Source organism: Chiloscyllium plagiosum, unplaced genomic scaffold, assembly GCF_037043375.1.
Source record: "Chiloscyllium plagiosum isolate Xiang-an unplaced genomic scaffold, Cpla_swu_hap1 HiC_scaffold_16, whole genome shotgun sequence".
Lineage (NCBI taxonomy): Eukaryota > Metazoa > Chordata > Chondrichthyes > Orectolobiformes > Hemiscylliidae > Chiloscyllium > Chiloscyllium plagiosum.
Window position 1 is genome coordinate 15932228 of NW_028270154.1, and position 22654 is coordinate 15954881.

Below are 22654 nucleotides of genomic sequence, written 5' to 3' on the forward strand. Positions count from 1 at the left end.
GAACCCGGGTCTCTGGCGCTGTGAGGCAGCAGTGCTAATCACTGTGCCACCGTGCCGAAACCACTGTGCCATTTGTATCATCGATAGTCACAGATGAGGTGCCGGAAGACTCGAGGTTGGCTAATGTAGTGCAACTGTTTAAGAAAGGTGATAAGGACAAGCCAGAGAACTATAGACCAGCAAGCAAGTGGTGGGCAAGTTGTTGGAGGGAATCCGGAGGGTTAGGATGTACGTGCATTCATAAAGGCAAGGATTAATTAGGGATAGTCAACCTGGCTTTATGCGTGGGAAATCATGTCTCACAAACTTGATTGAGTTTTTTGAAGAAGTAATAAAGAGTACTGATGTGGCCAGAGCGGTAGATGTGATCTATATGGACTTCAGTAAGGTGTTCGACAAGGCTCCCCATGGGAGACTGGTTAGCAAGGTTAGACCTCATGGAATACAGGGAGAACTCACCATGTGGATACAGAACTGGCTCAAAGGTAGAAGACAGAGGGTGGTGGTGGTGGAGGGTTGTTTTTCAGACTGGAGGCCTGTGACCAGTGGAGTGCCACAAGGATCAGTGCTGCATCCACTACTTTTCATCATTTATATAAATGATTTAGATGTGAGCCTAAGAGGTATAAGTTAGTAAGTTTGATGACACCAAAATTGGTGGTGTAGTGGACAGTGAAGAGGGTTACCTACAGATTACAACAGGATCTTGATCAGATGGGCCAATGAACTGAGGAGTGGCAGATGGAGTTTAATTTAGATAAATGTGAGGTGCCGCATTTTGGAAAAGCAAATCTTAGCAGGACTTATACACTTAATGGTAAGGTCCTAGAGAATGTTGCTGAACAAAGAGACTTTGGAGTGTAGGTTCATAGCTCCTTGAAAGTGGAGTGGCAGCTAGATAGGAGAGTGAAGGTGGCGTTTGGTATCCTTTCCTTTACTAGTCAGAGTATTGAGTACAGGAATTGGGAGGTCATGTTGCGGCTGGACAGGACATCAGTTAGGCCACTGTCGGAATATTGCATGCAATTCTTGTCTCCTTCCTATCGGAAAGATCCGGTGAAACTTGAAATGGTTCAGAAAGGATTTTGCCAAGGTTGGAGGATTTGAGCTATAGGGAGAAGTTGAATAGGGTAGGGCTGTTTTCCCTGAAGCGTTGGAGGCTAAAGGGTGACTGTATAGAGGTTTATAAAATCATGAGGGGCATAGATAGGATAAATAGGTGAAACCTTTTCCCTGGGGTGGGGGAGTCCAGAACTAGAGGACATAGGTTTAGGGTGAGAGGGGAAAGATATAAAAGAGATCTAAGGAACAACCTTTTCACTTAGAGGGTGGCAAGTGTATGGAATGAGCTGCCAGAGGACATGATGGAGGCTAGTACAATTGCAACATTTAAAAGACATTTGGATGGGTATATGAATAGGAAGGGTTTGGAGTGATATGGGCCGGGTGCTGGCAGGTGGGACTAGATTGGGTTGGGACATCTGGTCTGCATGGACGAGTTGGACCAAAGGGTCTGTTTCCGTGTTGTACATCTCTATGAATCTAAACTGGACAAAGGCTGGAAAATGGCCACGGAAGTGTTCCTGTTGCGGTGAATTCCAAGTGCATAAATTACCTATATCCTTCTTCCCCGTCTTCAACAGCCAACTGTCTGAACTCTTCATACATCTTTTTGTTGAAGTGATCTCTTAGGAAAAATGACCAGAATCGGAAGAGCGTGTTCATTTCCTGAGATTGTCCTATTCCCAACCTCTTGCGCTCTGTCAATGGGAGAACAATAAGTCAGTGGATAATAGATGCAGAAACAGCAATCACACAAGATCAGAAATCTGTAAATTAACCACTTCTGGTGTTGGGGTGAGGTGAAGTCAAGTGAGATAATATAAAATTCTAAACTGTAGGATGCTTAATGGATTGACATTCAAATCAACAAATGGCAAATGTCGTATGCACCATCATTGCTTTATGTGCCGACTATGGGGTTAACTTAAAAAATTCTGTATCAGTTTTCTTTGATTATTTAAGATTAAAGGGGGTCACAAAGGTGACATTACAGATCCAAGATAATGCAGCAAACTGCTGCATTCTGTATAGACACATTTGCATTACCAAATCTCTGTAGTAACATACTGATCACACATCAAAGTGCTCAGATGATGGAAAATAGATCACAATGTGAAATCACCAATGAGTGATTTTGTCATTCCATCCTGCATAACATACTTAGGTGCTTATGTTTCCCCTTCTCCTAAGTAGCACTATAGCTCTTCCGGAGACACTGCTGGCCCCATCCAAGCTACCAGAGGCATGAGAGACAGACTACCTGACTATGACAGTTCCACAATTGAGCCCATTTCATCTCATATCCACTACAAAGATTGAGTAGCTAGCAAGAGTTATGACTAATTTCTTAACAATTCGTGCCCCGAGAAAGTGTTGTATTATTTCACACCAATTGGAAGAACCAGAGTTCAAGATCAAGGATCTGGGGATTGGGTGGTGAGCGATATATTGTAAGACTTTGACAAAGTAGCAATATGGATGAGAAGGTTGCCAACAACTAATAATAATAAAGCACCTTCGAAGTCATAAAGTGTGCCAAGGCACTTCACAGGAGCATTAGGAACAAAGGAAAAAAACAGCAGAAGGCTGCTTCATCATTTAACCATAGCATGGCCATTTCCCCTCACCACCCTCATACCCTTTGATGTCTTTAGCATCTAAAAACCCATCAGTCTCAATTCTGAATATATGCAGTGACTCAACCACCACAAGCTCTCTGTAATAAGATATTCCAAAGATCCTCCTGATCTCAATTTTACATAGTCTACCTCTTATTCTGAGGCATAATTTTAAAACAAACACTCAGCCACAAAAGAAAATATTATGTGTCATAACCAATGAGTTTCTTAAAAAGAGGAAAGGGAGATAGAGAGGTGCAGGGAAGAATTCTAAAGCTTCAGATCTGAAATCCTGGGTGAAATTAAAACTGGGGACACACAAAGGCGTGAATTAAATGAAAACAGAAATCTTGGATGAACGTGGGGTCGGAAACGAGAGTTTTAAAGCCAAAATACTGTTTGACCCAAGAACCAAGGTAGGGTCCACAGAACTTGTCGAAAGTTCGACACGCAGAACAGATGATTTCAAAATTTAGAGAATAGAATATGGGAAACCAACTTACAGTGTGCTGGCATTGCCAAATCTGAAGCAACAAGAGCATGAACGAGGGCTTCAGCAGCAGATGAATTGAGGCAAGACTGAAGCAACTATGGTGGAAATACAGTTTTAGTAATAATGTGGTCAGAAGGTCATAGGATAGACTAAGGTCTCAAAGCCTGGTCTAGACAGTTGTCAGAGAGAAGGTGGCAGACAGTCATGAGAAAACAGAATTTGGAGCAGGGACCACAAACAACAGCTTCAGTCCTCATAATATTTAACTGGAACAAACTGTCAATTTTGTTGAAACAATCAATCCTTGATGGCACCTACCATTCAGACATCTCCTGTGGAACTTGTGATAAACATGCTGTGTGAATCCATTTTCCTTCAGTAGTTCGTGCGAGGGATGTTGGAACTTGGGAAGAGACTGGGGAGTACAACCGTAACTTCCAGCAATCGGGATTCCCTCTGATGGGCTGGCATTGGAGCTGCCACAAAACACAGAAGTTACTGTTGAACAACTTTTAATATGGTAACAACATCAGTTACTCAACCCAAATCTTTAGTTCTGCACGTATGCATTGAGGCTCAAATAATCACATATTCGCTGATGTCAGCTTTCTCGACCCTGCCAGCCTCTCTAAATTAATCAGTGTTTTTGTCTAACATTCAGCACTGATCTGCAAAAGTTGTTTGGATGAGGAGTTTTCTTTCTTGTGCACAGAAGCTAACCTGAAAGATGATGTCCTTGGTCGGTGCTCTCTTGAATCCATCACCCAACCCACGTGGCTCTCGAGTGGAGGGTTTGAACTGTGTCTCGTTTTTCGCTTCCGAGGAGTCTGTAATAAATGAAGGTAACTTCATTATAAATGCCTGCAAGGTTAAGTTATATATCTGACATTTTCGCAAAAAGAAAGAAAAACTCAACAGGACCGGCAGCATCTGTGGAGAGAAAGCAGACTTAATGTTTCAGGTCTAGTGGCCCTTCTTCAGAACAGACTACAGCGAGGAAAATGTCGGTAGACATGCTGAAGATGGGGTGGGGGGAGGAATAAACAATAGATGGAGATGGACCACAGAGCAAGAACGCACTTGGGCAGACAAAGGTAATCGTCAGCTGAGATGAATCAATAGCTACTAATGTGAACCATTAGTAGCTGACAATGGGTTGGTTGTGATAGGTAGCAGCCCATGTGGAGATTGGGGTAGAATGACCTAAAATAAGTGCTCAGACCCAAAAATTATTGAACTCTATAGGAAGTCCTCAAGGCATTAGGATCCTCAAATGGAAAATGAGATACTTTTTTTTCCAGCTTGTGCTAAGCTTTGCTAGAGTGCTGCAGCAAGCCCAAGACAGAAATATTGGCTAGGAAACAGTGATGTTGAAGTGGCAAGCAACCTGAAGCTCAGGGTCTGCAAAGACGTAAATCAGATAGAATATATTTTTGATACGGCGATAACAATTACATTTCAAATATACTTAATAGGCAGGAAAGTCTTTAGATTCCTTTAAGTGGTGGAACATGCTTTATAAATTCAATTTCCTTTAACCCCCAATCATGCTTCTATGATGCACCTCTGGAATAATTTGTGAACAACATGGTATAATTCTTCACCCCAACTGACTTCCTGGAGCATTATTCCTGAACTCTCTCTATCGTCAAATTTCCTTAGGCATGTGTTCCCTAAACCAGTGTTCTGAAGTTCTTTTAAGTCCAGCTGTTTTGTCAGAATCTTACCTTTGCATCCAGAGGCCTCCCTTCTTTGACAACAGGGTAAAATCTGGGCGTTTGAGTTGGATCCTTTAACCTGGGTGTGCGGGGGGTACGAGGGGTCCGTGCACCCCGGTAGTTTGGTGATTCTGGAACAGTTGTTGGCAAAGATCGTGCCATGCAAGACACCGGTGGCTCAGCTGCACCAAAAAGTTTATTGGCCAATGCATCTGTAGGTACTGAACAAAAGTACAGGATTCAAGTTCTCCTCTACATGTGGCAAAGAGCCCAAAGGGTTATATATACAATAAAGTTTATACTTTATAAAATTGAATATGCTTCTCCGTACCCTCCAATGAACTGAATAACTGTGCTGAAAAAAGACATTCAAGACTTTTTTTTTGCCACCCTCAGCTACTTTTGAGGGGTTTTGACAGTCAGTAAGGGGAAACTGTTTCTAGTGGCAAGAAGGCTAGAAACCAGAAAAAATGGATTGAACATGGGGGCGAGGCATAATATCAGAGGGAAGATGAGCAGAATGCTTTTAAGTGAGTTACTTTACAGGATACAGATTCAATCAAATTTCTACAATCTGTAGTGAATAAACAATTAAACAAAATTTGCAGCAAATTTTGGATAGGAGTAGGAAGCAACACTAATTGGTTGGCTCTGGGAAAGAGCCTGAACTAGCACAACAGGCTGAATGTGACAGGGTGTGATCAATTTATAACAGTGAGTTTAACTTTTCAGCACCAGAATTGGTTTGCATTCAATGCACATTGTGGCTGTGGGCTCAAAATGTGCGTGTGATGACTTCAACATTGTTCCTGATATGCGATCAGTTCTCTTACACTTCTGGTTTTCCTCTCCAATCTACATCAAACCTGACAGCAAGGCAGAAGTGTGAACTCTGGAATTTTTACATGTCCAACCGCACACGGATGGTTGGTGCGCAGGGTTTATCGGACTCCATACCCAACATAACAGCAAACCACAGAATAAGACCCAAACAGAATGCAGCAGCTCAAGTGGTTCACCACTACTTTCTCAAGGGGGAACTAAAGATGATAAATAAATGCTGGGTCAGCCAACAACGCCTACCATCACATGAATGGCTAAACAACAAGAGGCCATTCAGCCTATCAGGGAAAGCACTATCTATTCAGTCTCAATTTTTCACTCCTCTCCATACTCATTACGTTTTTTTTATAAACTAGATTCTGCAAGTTTTATTGCTGTTTTCAAGGTGCCGGCCTGTTTGTTGTTGCATCCAGGGTCATGCACAATGAAATGGATATTTGGATGGAGCACCTTATTGACAAGATTCCCTTACCTTGCTGTGGCCTTGGTGGTCCAGGTGGGACTTCTTGGTTTGGATCAACAGGAGGTTCAGGGGTCAGTGTGTCAAACTCCTCTCTGCTGATCATATTTAGCTTCTTGAAATTTTCTACTTCTTGCTGAAATGTAAATAGGCAGTGAGACAGACTTGTCAACAAACAACAAAACAATGCAGAGGGTGTAAGGGAGGGTTATGACAATGGTCCCAAACACACAATACAATGTGAAGACAGCGATGAAACTGGACAATTCTCCACACAGCAAGAAGGTTGAAAGATACTTAATGGATGTGCTCACATTCAGTCACTACAATATAGCAAATAAAGAGCAAATATTTCCAATGATAGCACAATCAGTTAGCAGAGGACATTCATTTAAGATAACTGCCAGAAGAACCAAAGGCAGTAACATGAAGGAAGAAATTTCATGAACAGTGATTTGGAAAATGTACTTGAAGAGGAAAATTTCACAAGACTATGGGGAAAGGACATACTGAGAACACCACGATAGGCATAATGGGATGAATAGTTTCATAAGGAAGGAGAGAAATTTAGAGACAGAGAGCGAGATAAAAAAAATTCAACACTTTTACAAGTTTCAAATTTGATCTGCTCTCCTAATTCAACCCTTGGAGCTCCAAAGTTTGATACACACTTAAACCCTCTTCTGGTAGAGACACTAGCTCTGCACCGTAAGTGCCTGTCCTCTTCTGGTACATACTTAATTCCAACTTCTGTTTCAAGATCTCCCATTGTAAACTTACTGTTTTGTCAAGGTATTCCATTATTTTACTCTGGTTGAAATTGGTCTATAATGTTCTAATTTGCTAAACCCTACTGGAGAAGAGCTGAATGATCCAATTACACAAATGGCATCTATCTGGTTTGGCAAAGTCATCGATACATCTCTAGCACAAATGTGACCACTAAACAATTTACATTACCCCATAACAATTTGCCCTGATAGGTGAGCACCAATACTCACTCTTAGCCCCACCCTTCTCCACCCCCCCCTCCCCAAACCTAATGTTAAAATACCCTCCTCTTTCTCAGGCAATCTTCAACGTTTTTCAGACCTCAATGACCAGGTATTGGTCACAGATAGCAAGCTTCGCCATTGATTCCACAAGGCCCATTTTCTTCCCAAAAGCTGATCTCTGACAGCTGACAGCATGGTGAGGTAGAGAAAACAAGACCTTGCAACGTGCAGGAGTTCAAACCAGCCAGTTACAGTGGACAAGGAGTAAAAAAAAAATCACCACAGGACAGCTCTCTCATTAGATCTTATTAACTTGAGGGTGGCAATGCCCCAGGTGAGATCGAAGTTTGCGAAGCAATGCCTTTCATGGTGAACTCCGCCAGTGTGGGATATTGAACCTGCACTGTTGGTGTCACTCTGCATCACAAACTAGCTATCCAACCAATTCACTCCCGAGTAGTCACATCAATCCAATTTTCTGTTCCCTACTTTTCCACGCCTAACCTTTGCTTTTCAAATCTTAGTCTCAGTGGCTGTAAATCCATCAATATTATCTATTCTAAGCAGCTCAAATGGACTCAGTTTGTTTATAAACTGGTGCTGGTTCAGACAATTTGAATGAATGTTGCATGAATACAAAACAGAAACAGATAGAGTGCAATAGTAAGCAAACACAAACAAATGATTACAAGTTGGGGCTCACACCCACCACTAACCATTCTGTGACTGTGATCTCTGGAACATTCAGCTATGTCACAAAGGCAATTTTAGCATAATTGCATTAAAATTGGGAAACCACTAGCTACCTCTGGGCCAGAAGGTCCAGGTTCAAATTCTACTTGCTCAAGGGGTGTGTAATAACATCTCTGTACAGGCAGATTAGAAAATAACTACAATACATCCCATTTTCACCTCTGTCCAAACCCAGCACAAATGAATACCAATTATGTTCTATAACTAGCATTTGATCCACACTGCCAGTTTAACCAGCTTTCCGTGCGCTCATTTTCTGATGCAGTGGTAATGCCCTTACTTGTGGGCCAGAAAGTCTAGGTTCAGGTCCACAAGCTTCAGAGGTGCCCTAATGTGCTATAATAATATATATTTCTGTGCTAACAGATGTAGGTTCAGGTCCTATCTTCTCCAAAAGTGTGTCATCACATTTCCAAGCAGAGTGGTTAAAAACAAAAATCTTGTAGTGGTAAATGCTTCTATCCGTGGGGCTGAAGGCCTGGCTTCAAATCCCACATACCCTGCAGATATATCATAACCTGTCCTCAAAAGAATGATTAAAATAATTTACTTTTTCAGAGCAGATTAAGATTTTTGTGATAGATTGGAAATGTACGATATCTAATATCTGTAACAACTACTCGGCTGAGAACTCATCGGCAACTGGCAGATCTGGTTTGGTGCTTTAAGTAATTCAGCTCTATTTATTGAACAGGCCAAAAAACAGGAAAGCTTTTCCACTAAAACGGAATTTGCAAAGCTCTGGATGACTGAAGTCCTGAAAAAGTTCTGTGACAGAAGTTCCAAGTGGCATCCCTGTTCCATTGCACCTGTTAACCATACCGGTTAAATTCCAGAGAGACCTACCTTTATAGTTGCATATTCTGGTTCATAATCCTCTTTCCAAAGGTCCTGCTCGTAGTAGTAAAGGCCGTCATTAATGACCTTACCAAACTCAGATGTCAATTTTGCCCTGGAGACGTGATTCCCTGTCCTGTCCCCACCAGGATGTTTCCTTAAGTACGGAGGTGTCTGTGCCACAATCAGAATCTTGTTCACATCACGATCGTCAATTTCACAGTCAGAATCTTCATCTGACCAATCAGTGAACGTATTCTTGCGTCCAACCATCTGCTCCATCTCCTCATCGAACATGAAGTCTAGCTCCTCTTGTTCCTCTTGGTCTGGCTTCAAAGATGTTTGGGTTTTAGGTTCCTCAGATTTCTGAAACAGAGAATAATCACAATTCTATCAATCAGTGCTGTATTTTAGAATTCCTTGAGATGAATAATTAATTCTGCATCAACAAAATTAAGTTAACCATTATTAAATGGATCAAAAAATTCAAGATTAAAATAAATACAGCAATTTCATACTGCTTTCTCATAAATGAGAGATTTTATGCAATATATCGGAAGAACAGTTCGAGAGCCAGAAGGGAAAGCTTTTTGAATATATTTCTGAGACAATATGTTAGTGAACCACCAAGGCCTTAATACATTTTGGAATAAGTAATTCATGAATAACTGATAAAAGAGACTCTGGTCTAGACAAGAAAAGTAGATTTAAGGCCACAATCAGATAAACTGATTTTACTGAAGAACAGAGCTGCTTTGATGGCCCGAACAGCCTGCTCCCAATTCATAAGCTTGCAAGTAATGAATGTGAATTAAATGGTAAGGGAATGCTAAGCTAAGGGTGGTCATGACATGACTGAATTGAATGTTAAATTGAACAGGAAGAGGGAGTCACAAGCTCAACTTAGCTTTAGGGCTACACACAACAGAAACTGCTCACAGTAAACTGAGAATTCTGTTAAGTTACGAAGCTACAGAAAAACAGTGGAGCTTTCTCCCCTATAAGGCAGAGGGTCAACTGAAAATGTAAAAGCAGAATGACAGATTTTCGTCACACAAGCAGATTTAGTGATGGACAACCATCATTGGCTAGGGCAGCACTGTTAATCCAAAATTACTCTGAAGACAGTGGTAATAAGTCACCTCTTTCAACTATCATAATAATTATGGTAAAGGTACCCTAAATTAGGAAGTTTCAGGATTTTTATTCAATGCCAATCAAATTGTCATTGCAGTATTTCCAATCCAGCACTGCCTTTGGTTTGAAAGGTTGGTGAATGCCTCCTGTGGTTTTTCAGAATGGGAGAGATTGTGGGTTTAGGAAGTGCTACCACAGAGTTGGCAAGTTGCATCTTGTAGAGAGCACACACTTCAGTCAGTATGCTAGTGAGGTGGGCTGAATGTTTTAGATGGTCAATGGCACACCAATAAAAGTGAGATTTTGTGACCAGAATACCATCAAGGTTCTTAAGTGCTGTTGGTGCTGCATTCATGCAGGCACACAAACTATCACATACTTGATGGCGCCTTGAAGTTGGTGGTCAGGCTTTAGGAAGTTGGCAGGTCAATCAATCATTACAGAGTACCCAGCTTTTGAAGGAGGTAAATCATTACAGAATATTTAACCTACAATTTGCTCTCTTTGTCACAGTTGTTACATGGTAGCTCCAATTAAGTTTTGGTCAAGTCACTCACAGGATGTTGTTAATAAGGAACTCAATGATGGAATTACAAATGAACATCAAGGCGAGCAGTTTCACACTCTTATTAAAAATGGTCAATGTCTGGTACTTACATAACACAAGTGTAACATGCTACTCTTTAGTCCAAGTTTGGATTTATCTACTCCTTATTGCATGAAGTCAGAGACAGGTCCACTATTTGAAGCATTGTGAATGGAAGAGAACACTGCCTGATTATCTGTGATCATTGATCTGGAGACGTTGGCAGAATCATTAACCAAGCTGCTAGAGATGGTCAGACATAGGATACCATTTTGAGAAAGGCTTAAGCAATGTCCTCAGCTGAAATGACTTGCTTCCAAAACCAACCATGTAACTTTGTGTTATTTATAACTCAAGCCAATGGAGAAATTTGTCTACTCAGGTCAATTTTGCAAGGACCCATTAATGTGGTCATATGCTTCTTGTACATCAAGGTTAGTAATTCTCACCACCCCCCTCAAATTTAGCTGCGCATGAACTAAGAACATTATGAGCGTTGGAGCTATTTTTTAAGTCATTCACAGGATCCAAGACCATTACTGGGCATGCTTATACTGAACATCCTAGGAACCCTTGAGAAGGTGGCAGAGAGCTATCTTCTTGAACCACTGCAGTTCATTTTGTGTAGGTGGACCCAGAATGCCATTAGGGAGAGAGATCCAGGATTGCGACCCAAAGACTGAAGAAATGGCAATATATTTCCAAGTCAGGATAGTGAATGGGTTGGAAGGCAACTTGCAGGTGGTGGCGTTCTTATGCATCTGTCATGGGTTTGGAAGGCACTGTCCAAGGAGCCTGGTGAATTGCTGCAATGCATCTTATCGACAGTATGCGCTGATAATGAGTGATGGTAAAGGGAGTGAATATTTGGATGCACATATGGTACCAGTCAAGCACCTACGTTTTCCCACATGGTGTTGCTGGAGCTGCATTCATCCAAACAAGTGGGCAGCATTCCAACACACTTCTAATGCCTTGTAGATGGTGCACAGCTCTGGGGAGTAAGGTGGTGAGTTATTCTCTGCAACACTACTCTGATCTGTTTTTGTAGCTAAAGTATGATATGACTAACCCAGTACAGTTTCTGATCAATGGTCACCTCAGGATGTTGATAGTGGAAAAGATGATTCAGGTAATGAATGTTTGCTGAATCCAAGTTTAGCTTTATTTATTTGAGAATACGCACCATTTGAAAGTACTGTTGATGGCAACTTCCACCTCTGCTAAATGATCAAGAGTAGATTGAAAAGGTAGTAGTTGGCTTGATTGTTTTTCCTGCATTTTGAGGACTGGAAATATAAATGGCCTTTCTTTGCTTTATTTTTCATGGGATCTTGATGCAGCTGGTAATGTCATCATTTGTTGCCCATCCATAATTCTCCCTGAACTGGAAGGCTTGCTAAGCTACTTCTGAGGGCAGGTAAGAGCCAACTACATTGCTGGAATGGAGGCCAGTAGATTTCCTTCTCTAAAAAGTACACGAGTGAACTAGACAATCGCTGATGGTTCCATGATCACCCACTCCTGAGACTAATTTCAAATTTATTAGTGAAATTAAAAATGCAGATATTTGAACCCATACACTCAGCAGCTGTGTCCTGGGCCCACTGGATACCTAGTTCCGTGATATGAACAATGTTCCATGCAATTTTAAGGCAACAGATGCCAACGTCAATGCTAGTTCTGACTACCACTACAGGTGGGATGATATCCTCCACAGTCATATGAAAATACAAACCTCACTGACAATCAGAGGTATTCGCCTTTCTGTCATTTATTTGAAAATTCCTTCTGGGATATGGATTTCACTGACAAGACTACCTAACCCTGATTATCCTGAGAACATAGATGATCTGCACTTTAAATTAATTGCCCTTGAAATGGGGACAGGGCCCACTGCTTCTGTTGCCACGTCATAGGGCAAGTCAATCTACTTACATATACATAAATACACGCCATTCTGCTATAACATGGGTTTCGTTAATGCAAATTCACTAACATAATTGTCGATTTCGGGACACTTCGTAAAGTGCAAACTTTTAAAACGTGTGCTGATTGTAACGCAATTAAATCACCAACACTAAGTGCTTTTCCTAAAGAGTAATTTTTCTATAACATGGAGTTGCACAAGAACACAACCACTGCATTACAGCAGAACTGCCTGTACTTAACATTAGGTTTCAATTAAGTTTCATACAACTATGGGTTTGATTTCGTTAAGCTTTCAAATGGTTTGTGGATTTGACATGTCTCAAAATAATTAAATGGTTAAAACTACCTATACCTAGATTGCTTTAGGGCTTGATTCATCGGGATACAATTTTGATGATTGTTCTATTTAAGTACTACTGAATATGTAAGCTGTTATGACTATTTGACTAAATTCTGTTAATACATTACGAAATGAGATAGCTGAGATAGTTTCAAGATAAGGAAATGGACAATAGGGCGAAGATCAAGTTTACCATCGAGCATGGAATGTCAGGAAACTACCATCTGTGTTAAATGAATCATCTAAATTAGTCAGAGTAATGGCCAATAATAAACATTAGCTTCCATTCACAATTTGTATTCAGAATAAGCAACGATACATTACTATTAACATGGAAAATGGGTGATAATTGTTTATTTTCTGTTTATTACTCAGATATACCATATGTGAATTCTTAAAAATGACAAAAAAGTCTCTAGAACTGAGAAATAGGAAGACAGGTTACACAGCCCATCAAGCCTGCTCTGCCATTCAATAAGATAATCTTTCAGCAGAAACCCTATTCCCTTAGAATTAAAAAATTAGCAATCATCATTGAATCTGTATCCTCTTCAGGTTCAGCACGGCAAATTTATACCACTATGCTCCAAATTCTCCATCAAAGTATAGGAAAATCATAATGGGGCCTTGAGAGACGTGGGTTTGATTCAAGTCATAGCAGTGCCCTCAGTGCCGGGTGACTGTGATAAGGCCCTCTTATTTTAAATTAAAATCATTCACAAGATTTAAGTCTAACTGGAAAGGACAGCATTTCAAAATTCTTCAAGAAGATTGCGGTGAGCCTCTCGAGTTGCTATGACAAATCCTTAGCAGGAACAGGGTATGAAATAACCCGGAGGAGTGAAGAACTCAAGATTAACCTTTGGTTTTGCAGGAGCTGGCCGATGTCTTTTTTTCACTTCGATCCACGTGTCAGAATCCAGGTCTGGAAGGCTGGTGGAAAGTCCTTTTGGCAAAGTCTTCAAATTACTGGGTTCCTCGGTCTTGGAACTTGCAGCACTGCCTGCCCGGGGTGAACCTGGAGCAGATTCTAAAAGAGAGACAGCACAACAGAGAGATATAAAGTTATACACCACAGAAACAGATCCTTTGGTCCAACCGGTCTACGCCAACCAGATATCCAGTACTGAGCTAGTCATATATGCCAGTTTTTGGCCAATACCCCTCTATACCCTTCATATTCATGCACCCATTCAGATCTTTTTTAAAATGTTGTAATTGTACCCGCCTCCACCATCTCTTCTGGCAGCTTGTTCCATACACGCAGCACCCTCTGCGTGGAAAGGTTGCTCCTCAGGTCCCTTTTAAATCTTTGACCTCGCACCTTAAACCTATGCACTCTAGATTTGGACTCACCTACACTGGGAAAAAGATATTGACTTTCACCCTATCTGTGCCCCTCATGATTTTATAAACTCTGTAAGATCACCTCCCAGCCTCTGATGCTCCAGGTTATAATTTGGTACATACGTTTACTGAAAACATGCCAACCCAGACCATCAACCCCAGAGATCACAGCATGAAACTTTACACACACCTGACTGATAACACTATAACCCACGTTATAGGGAGGTCATAAAAGCAGAAGCAGGGCCACTCAGCTCCTGGTCTCATTACAGCTTGAGAATGACAGCCTTGACTTTCAGGCACCATCTGGCTGATCAAGATGACCTTTCTAAATTAGAGACGATTGATATCAGGGAAAACACTTACTTCTTGTTGCAGCCACATGGAGAGAAAGGTGATTTTGGCTGTTGGAGGCCAATCAACTAAGCCACAGGACACACAAAAATTTCAGTTACTATCTTACGTCTAGCCATCTTCAACTGCTTCAAAGACTTTCCTTTAGTCACATAGTCAGTGCTATCAAGCAGCACCTGCTCAGCAATAACCTGCTCACTGATGCCCAGTCTGGGTTCTGCCAAGTCCACTCATCTCCTGACCTCATTACAGCCTTTGTTCAAACATGGACAAAAGAGCTAAATTCCAGAGGTGAAATGAGAGTGACAGCTCTTAACATCGAGTGTGGCATCAAGGAGCCCGAGCAAAACTGGAATCAATAGGTATAAGTGTGCAAACTCTTCACTGGTTGGAGTCATAGCTGGTAAATAGTAAGATAATTGCGGCTGCTGGAGGTGAATCATCTCTGCAATAATTCTGCAGGGGAGTGCCCCAGCTAAGCCCAGCCATCTTCAGCAGCTTCAAAGACTTTCCCTCCAGGTTAAGGTCAGAAGTGGGGATGTTTGCTGATAATTGCACAGTGTTCAGTACCATTTGCGACTCCTCAGATACTGAAGCAGTCCATGTTCAAATGCAACAAGATCTGGACAACATGCACGCTTGGATTGCAAATAGCAAATAACATTTGTGCCACACAAATATCAAGCTATGACGATCATCAATGAGACATATCAACCATCACCCCATGACATTCAATGATGATACCATCACTGAATCACCCACGATCAACATCCAAGGAGTTATCATTTACCAGAAACTCGACTGGACTCACCACAAATTCAGTGGCTACAAGAGCAAGTCAGAGGCTAGGGATACTATGCCAACTAATTTACCTCTTGATTCCCCAAAGCCTGTCCACCATCTAAAAGGCACAAGTCAGGAGTGTGATGGAATACTCACTTGCCTGGATGGGTGCAGCTCCAACAACACAAGCAGCTTCATGACAACAGGACAAAGCAGTCCACTGAATTAGCACTATGTCAACAAGCATCCACTCCCTCCACCACCAATGCTTAGTCAAAGTTGCACTGCAGAAATTCACCAAAGATCCTCAGACTGAGCATCTTTCAAACCCACAAACAATTGCATCTAGAAGGACAAGGCCAGCAGATATATGGGAACCACCTTTAAGTTCCTCTCCAAGTCACTTACCATCCTGACTTGGAAATATATCACCGTTCCTGCAGTGTTGTTGGGTCAAACTTCTGGAATTCCCTAATGGCATTGCGAGTCAACCCACAGCAGGTGACTTCAGCGGTTCAAGAAGGCAGCTCCCTACCACATTCTCAAAGGCAACTAGGGACTGGTAATAAAATGCTGGCCAGCTAGCGACACCCATATCCCAAAAATGAATGAACAAAAAATAGGAATATTTCCTCATGATTGCACAATGCTCACTACCTTTCAGAATTCCTCAGACCACTTAAGTAGCTATGAGTACAAGGAGCAGGACCTGGATAATATCCAAGCTTGCTCAATTGGGTCGTAAGTAAAATCATACCAGACAAGTTCCAGGCAATGGGGAATATAACTATTTCCCCTTGACACTCGGAATCACTCACCATTAACATCCTGGGGTTACAACTGACCAGAAGTTGAACTGGAACAGCCATTTAGTACTATAGCTACAAGAATAGGTCAGAGATTCAGGCTGCTGTGGCAAGTAGCTCAACATCTCTCCCCTGAAAGCCCATGCACAATTTAAAAGGCAGAAACTATGAACATGATGGAACGCACAATTATGTAATTGTTATGTGGGATATTGGTAAAACTGGCTGGACCAGCATTTTTTGCTCATCCCTAATTTTCCCTGCACCAAGTGGCTAACTAAACCATTACAGATGGAATTTTAAAGCCACCCATATTGCTCTGGGTCCAGAGTCACATATAGGCTACACCACATATGGATAGTAGATTTGCTTCGTTATTGATCCAATTTTTATGATAATCAGCAACTGGAAATATGATTCTATTGAATAATCTTTTAATTCCAGATATTATTTTAATGCGAATTTCCCCATCTGCCATCGTGGGATTCCAACCCACATTCTCAGAATATTAGCCTGGGAGTCTAGATTACTATTCCAATGACATTAGCACTCTGCCAGTGCCTCTCTTAAGTGGATAGCTGCGCCTATCCACTTGCTGAGGGAAAATCTGTTCCGACAACACACAGAACTCTTCGCACCATCCAAGACGAAGCAGCTCGCTTGATAGGCACCCCATCCACTCTTCAACATTCACATCCTTCACCAGTGATGCACAGTGGCACTTATGTATCACTTATGACAAACACTGCAGTGTTTCCTCAAGACCTCTGCAACAGCACCTACTGAATCTATGACCGCACCACCTCGAAGGACAGAGATCTATTTAATTAAATTACAGGATCAATTTGCACATTTTTGTGAGTACCTCAAACTGCATGCTCTCCTCCAAACCACTCACTCACTTGGAACACTTCAATGTTGCTGGGCAAAATCTTAGAACTGTCCTTTTAACAGCACTCTGGGTGAGTCTACACTTCATGGACTGCAACAAGTCAACATCGCATTCCCAAGGGCAATTAAGAGATGACAATAAATGCTGGCCTTGCCAGTAATACCCACATCATATGAATTGGTGAAGAACACACTCACTAACAACTCACCCAGCACCACTCCTGCGCAACAGATCATGATCCAGTGTTATACTTGTACCATTGACCACCTAATAATCAGTGTTGCATCTTCCCTACTGACCACTCACGCAGAGTTATCCTCACCCCATGTGGTGTAAAATTCCAAGCAGTGGAATGTGGTGAAACGGTTAAAAGTTATGTCCCAATACATGTGTGAATCTAACCGGAATGGAGGTGTTGCTTAGTCCCGTGTGAATCTTCTTATCTGTATGTAACCAGAATGGAATGTGTTTTTTAGCCTTGCTCTGCTGTTCACATGAATGTTTATATCTGGAAAAGAGTATATCAGCTGGAAAAGTCTCCAGTTCGGTGAGTCTGCTCCGGGGTTACGTTTAACCGCCGAGCGTGGGTTGTTGGCAACCGCTCTACGAGAACTGACGGCTCCCAGTTTTGGTAACATGTAGAGTGAGTATAAGCCAGACCCGTTGTGGCGACGCTGCGGGGAATAAAATGCCCATATTCTAGCAGACTCGCCTCTTGGTCGTTTGTTCTGTGTCAGACTACTCTCCTACGAACCTGACCTTGAGAATTTTTTAAAACACCCCACCAAATCCAGCATCCGAAGTAATACTCACCACAATGACCAATGTTATCTTTACTTCACTGGTCAGCAACCCAGCATAATCCTTGCCCTACTGACCACTCACCCATTAATTATACTCACCAGTCTGCTTTTTGTACGTCTGCCCAGGAATGAATTCTGGACAGTTAAGTAAACGTGTGAAGTCTGTTTCTGGGAGTGGCCATTTCTCAGGGTTTTCTTTTTTTCGGATCTTCTTGTCCACCACTTCCACCTCAGTACTGTCTTTCAAAGCCTGGGGAAATGTAACAAACCCTGATTTAGAACTACAAATCTGAATGGGAATTTGAAATACACTTTGGAAATTTAGTAATCAGACAACACTCATATAATATTATCAGTCCTTGTGTCATCTTCTCTGCATTAATTCTTTAAATCAATCTCCTGTCTCAGCTACCCCCGGTTAAATTTTAAGATGGTTTGTTATGCTTTCCAACTTTTGTGTAACAGCCAATTATTGTTACAGTTCTGAAAGGTTGCTTGCTATTATCTTGTGGCTAGTAGCAATACCTTCACAGTTCCTCTTACTACATCTTAAAGTGTCTACAACCCCCTTTTCATTTCCAGAGAAAGGAAGCTGATATCTTCTCAAACAACAATGACTCACTCTGAAACAACAACAGTAACAGAGGTAAAATTTATTCTGCTGAAATTTAAAAAAAAAAGCAAAATCACATATTTAACAAAAAATCTAGCTGGAGAGCTGGTGAATATTAAAACAGACCTCCAAAATGAGATTGACATCGGTGGTCAACGCTTGAACTCGGTGAAAACCTCCAATTAATGAGACTGGTAAGAAACCGTCAGCATCCATCTTTCTTCTCAAGAAAAAGTCTCTTTCCAAGTTATCCAGGCTAAAGTAGTATTCACTGAAACAAAATAGATGAATATTTATTATATTTATACAGTCAGCTAATGCACATCAGTACACATTATCCCAGACAATCGACAAAGTACACATTCAAATTGAGAAATAGGTCGCACTGTGGGTGAGAGACACACACAACCAAAGTGATAAATATGATGGAAAAGGGACAGAGAGAAGAGTGGGGAGGAGGGAGGAGGCCTTCATATTATTACCCAAGTAAGTTAAGTCCTACACTGCCATACCATAGTAGATCCAATGCTTCTTAAGTGGAAAGAAACGTTGAATTGGCTAGATGAATGGCAAGAGTAACAGAAGCATGAAAGTTAGTTAGGAGATGGGAGTAAACATCAGACCTGTGGGGAGTATGGATAACGTCAAGGGTTAGATAACAAGTAAATAACAGAATGCAAGCTTAAAATGACTGTTAAGGAAGAGATGGAATACATAAAAAGGAATCATGTCAAATGACTGGCAGACTGTGCTACTCAAAAATAAAGAGCAAACTGTGGGCAGTACAAACCAATTAGCCTAGAAAATGCAGGAAAGAAAACTGAATTATCATTCAAAGGTCCATAAGAAAACATCCAGACACCAAAATTATAATAATTAGAAAAGATTTTAAAATAGGAGATTAAGCTTGATCAATCTTGCTGACTTTTTAAAGAGATAACAAGCAAAGATAATATAGATGTAACACATTTGAAATTACCAAAGACTCTTGAAAAAAGTATTACATTCTGCCTATTATATATCTCATTTTGGCAATAAAACAGAACAAACATGGACTGTTAGTCAGTTATTTACTCAGCATGGCAAAACAGGAGAGATGATGGGACCGGTTCTAAGATGTGTTTTTGGAATCAAAAGTACTATTTCAAAATTTGCATATGGCATTAATTTGAGAGGGGTTGTTACGTAAAGGAGTACTACAAAAATAAAAGAGGCATACAATTACTACACTTGTAGAATGAGAATGTACTTGCAAATGAGGTATTTGGGGTTCAGATACATCAGCCACAAAGCAGTAAAAGTAATTAAGGTGGCAATAAGAAAGATATCGAAGTGGAATCCACTTCTAATGGGAAAGAACGGAGAGAGAGAAAAGTTGTACCTCATACAGAACTTTAGTTGACCATATTTGAAAGCACCAGGAACAGCTTTAGTCTCCATATTCAAAAGGGACATAGAGATATTACAGAGAAGATTCACAAAGATGTGACAAGAACTGAGAAGATATATTGATGATGGCCATTTAATTTGACAAAATAGTTTGAAGAGTGATCCAAGAAAGGGTGATTATATAATTGAGACAGAGGTTAAGCAGAAAAAACATGTGGGACAATCCAAAATCAAAATCTTCATAAATATTGGATTTTCACGAATAAACACAATATAAAATTCAGTGAAACCTATCTGCTTGCGGAATTTGTGTCAGGAAATTATCAAAGCATTTCAGTATAGTATACATTGTGGTGTAACAAAGCAACAGTGTAGCAGTGAGCTGAACTTATTAGACCAAGTAACCAGGTCAGAGATGGAACACTGACACTGCTGAAGCACAGCGTGTGCTTATAAAAGCAATTTCTAAACCAAGATATGCTACAGAAAAAGGGTCAGGGTTTAAATCTGAAGTGGATTGTTACTCTACTTAACTGATGCAAGCAGGACCAACAAAAAGGTTTACGGGTTCCAACATAACCACACTGGGTTCAAAAGTTCAGTTTTACATTTGGCAACAGCGTCATTCAGAGCAGTGATCAAATTCCAAGGCATATATCAGAGCTACACGCATCGTACAAATTCCAGTGTGTTGTAGCATTTTGCATTACATCTCAAAGTATCAGATTTAAAAACCAAATCCAGCTATTATTAAACAGCTTGCTTTATTCAGGCTGACTTTGAAAACCTTTTGAAAAGATCTTTTAGGCCATAAGTAGAAACTCACATCAGCAAAGAGCAGGAACTCTGCTGGCAGTGATTTATCATCATTTAACCTATCTGGCCATTAGTTTCAGCTAAATAAAATACTCTCAGTAAAAATGACCATGAAGGTGTTCATATTGACACCCAACTGGTTAGCTTATGCCTTTAAGGAAAAAGTACTCATTATCTTTAGCTGATCTGACCAATAGGCAATTTCAATACCAGACCAATCCGGATGACTGTAGAGTGTGTGGTGCTGGTAAAGCACAGCAGGTCAGGCAGCATCCGAGGAGCAAGAAAATCAATGTTTTGGGCAAAAGCCCTTCATCAAGACTTTGATCATCAATCTGGATGACTCCAAACTGTCCACTCAATTACCCACATGACACACAGTTTGCCTCAATCTACCACTTACAATTCAAAAAGGTGGACCACCACCACTTTCTCAGGCCTAGACAATAAATGCTACTTTTGCCAGTAAGGCACAATTTCTTTTAAAAGAACAGCCCCTCAAGAGCTACTTCTGATTTTCAGGAGCTACATATTTGGTCTTAGGGGCTACTTTTCAGTCTTAGAAACTATTTTCTTAGATGGTGCAATCACGTAGCGACATTACTTTGTGTACTGACATACGGGGCACTGGACTCAGAAGCAAAGAGAATAATTCATCAATATACTCCATAGAAAAAAAATCATAAAAGATTTACAATGATATTGCTAGCATTGGAGGGTTTAAGCTAAAGGGAGAGGCTGAACAGGCTGTGGCTATTTTCCCTACAGCATCAGAGGCTAAGGTGTGATCTTATAGAAGTTTATAAAATCAGGAAGGGTATGGATAGGGTGAACAGCCAAGGTTTTTTCCCCCAGGGTAAGGGAGTCAAAAACAAGAAGGCATAGGTTTAAGGTAAGAGGTGAAAGATTTATAATCTCTTATAAATCTTTTTCACAGAGGGTGGTCTATGTGTGGAATGAGTTGCCAGAGGAAGTGGTGGAGGCTAGTACAGATGTAACATTTAAAAGTCATTTGGATGGGTACATGAATAGGAAGGGTATAAACAGATATGGCCAAATAGAACATAGAACAGTACAGCACAGAACAGGCCCTTCAGCCCACGATGTTGTGCCGAACATTTGTCCCAACTTAAACACCTATCCATGTACCTATCCAATTGCCGCTTAAAGGTCACCAATGATTCTGACTCTGCCACTCCCACAGGCAGCACATTCCATGCCCCCACCACTCTCTGGGTAAAGAACTTACCCCTGACATCCCCCCATACCTTCCACCCTTCACCTTAAATTTATGTCTCCTTGTAACACTCTGTTGTACCCGGGGAAAAAGTCTCTGACTGTCTACTCTATCTATTCCCCTGATCATCTTAGAAACCTCTATCAAGTCACCCCTCATCTTTGCCGTTCCAATGAGAAAAGGCCTAGCACTCTCAACATATCCTCGTACGACCTATTCTCCATTCCAGGCAACATCCTGGTAAATCTCCTCTGCACCCTCTCCAAAGCTTCCACATCTTTCCTAAGGTGAGGCGACCAGAACTGCACAGTACTCCAAATGTGACCTTACCAAGGTACTGTACAGCTGCAACATCACCTCACGACTCTTGAATTCAATCCCTCTGCTAATGAATGCTAATACACCATAGGCTGGCAAATGGGACAAGATTTATTTAGGTTATCTGGTCGGCATGGATGACTAGGACTGAAGGGTCTGTTTCATCTGTACAGCTCTACGATTCTGAGTTATCAATCATCTATTAAAACTACAGGCACAACATAAAGTTACCAAAGTATTTGGATTAGTACAAGGCAACTGTGACAAGGTGACAAAATGTTATTTTAAAAGTAACTGACACATGTTTGCAAAATGCCTTCACCATAAAAACCTTCCAAGATCAGTGAGGTCACAGCTAATTTTTTTCCACTGCGTAGTTACAAAACCAGAATATTTTATCCAGGCAGTTACTAGCCATTTTACTATGTTTTAGATCTCATTCTCAAATTTAAAATGTAACAATTGACGGTATTAGCTCATCAACATATGCAGCATTAAGGTTAGAGATTTCATACTTTGGC

At 41.0% G+C, this 22654-nt stretch overlaps 1 protein-coding gene across 1 annotated transcript in view; it reads right to left on the reverse strand.

Moving 5' to 3' along the window:
• larp1 (La ribonucleoprotein 1, translational regulator) overlaps nt 1-22654 on the reverse strand; it is a 136332-nt gene that overhangs the window by 24625 nt on the left and 89053 nt on the right. Inside the window, exons 9-17 of the mRNA XM_087995151.1 lie at nt 18500-18644; nt 17860-18010; nt 13636-13805; nt 8790-9146; nt 6208-6331; nt 4902-5113; nt 3895-4001; nt 3493-3650; nt 1616-1760 (exon numbers count right to left, since the gene is read on the reverse strand). Coding sequence (XP_087851277.1) covers nt 1616-1760; nt 3493-3650; nt 3895-4001; nt 4902-5113; nt 6208-6331; nt 8790-9146; nt 13636-13805; nt 17860-18010; nt 18500-18644 — 1569 coding nt within the window. The remainder of the gene's footprint in view (nt 1-1615; nt 1761-3492; nt 3651-3894; nt 4002-4901; nt 5114-6207; nt 6332-8789; nt 9147-13635; nt 13806-17859; nt 18011-18499; nt 18645-22654) is intronic.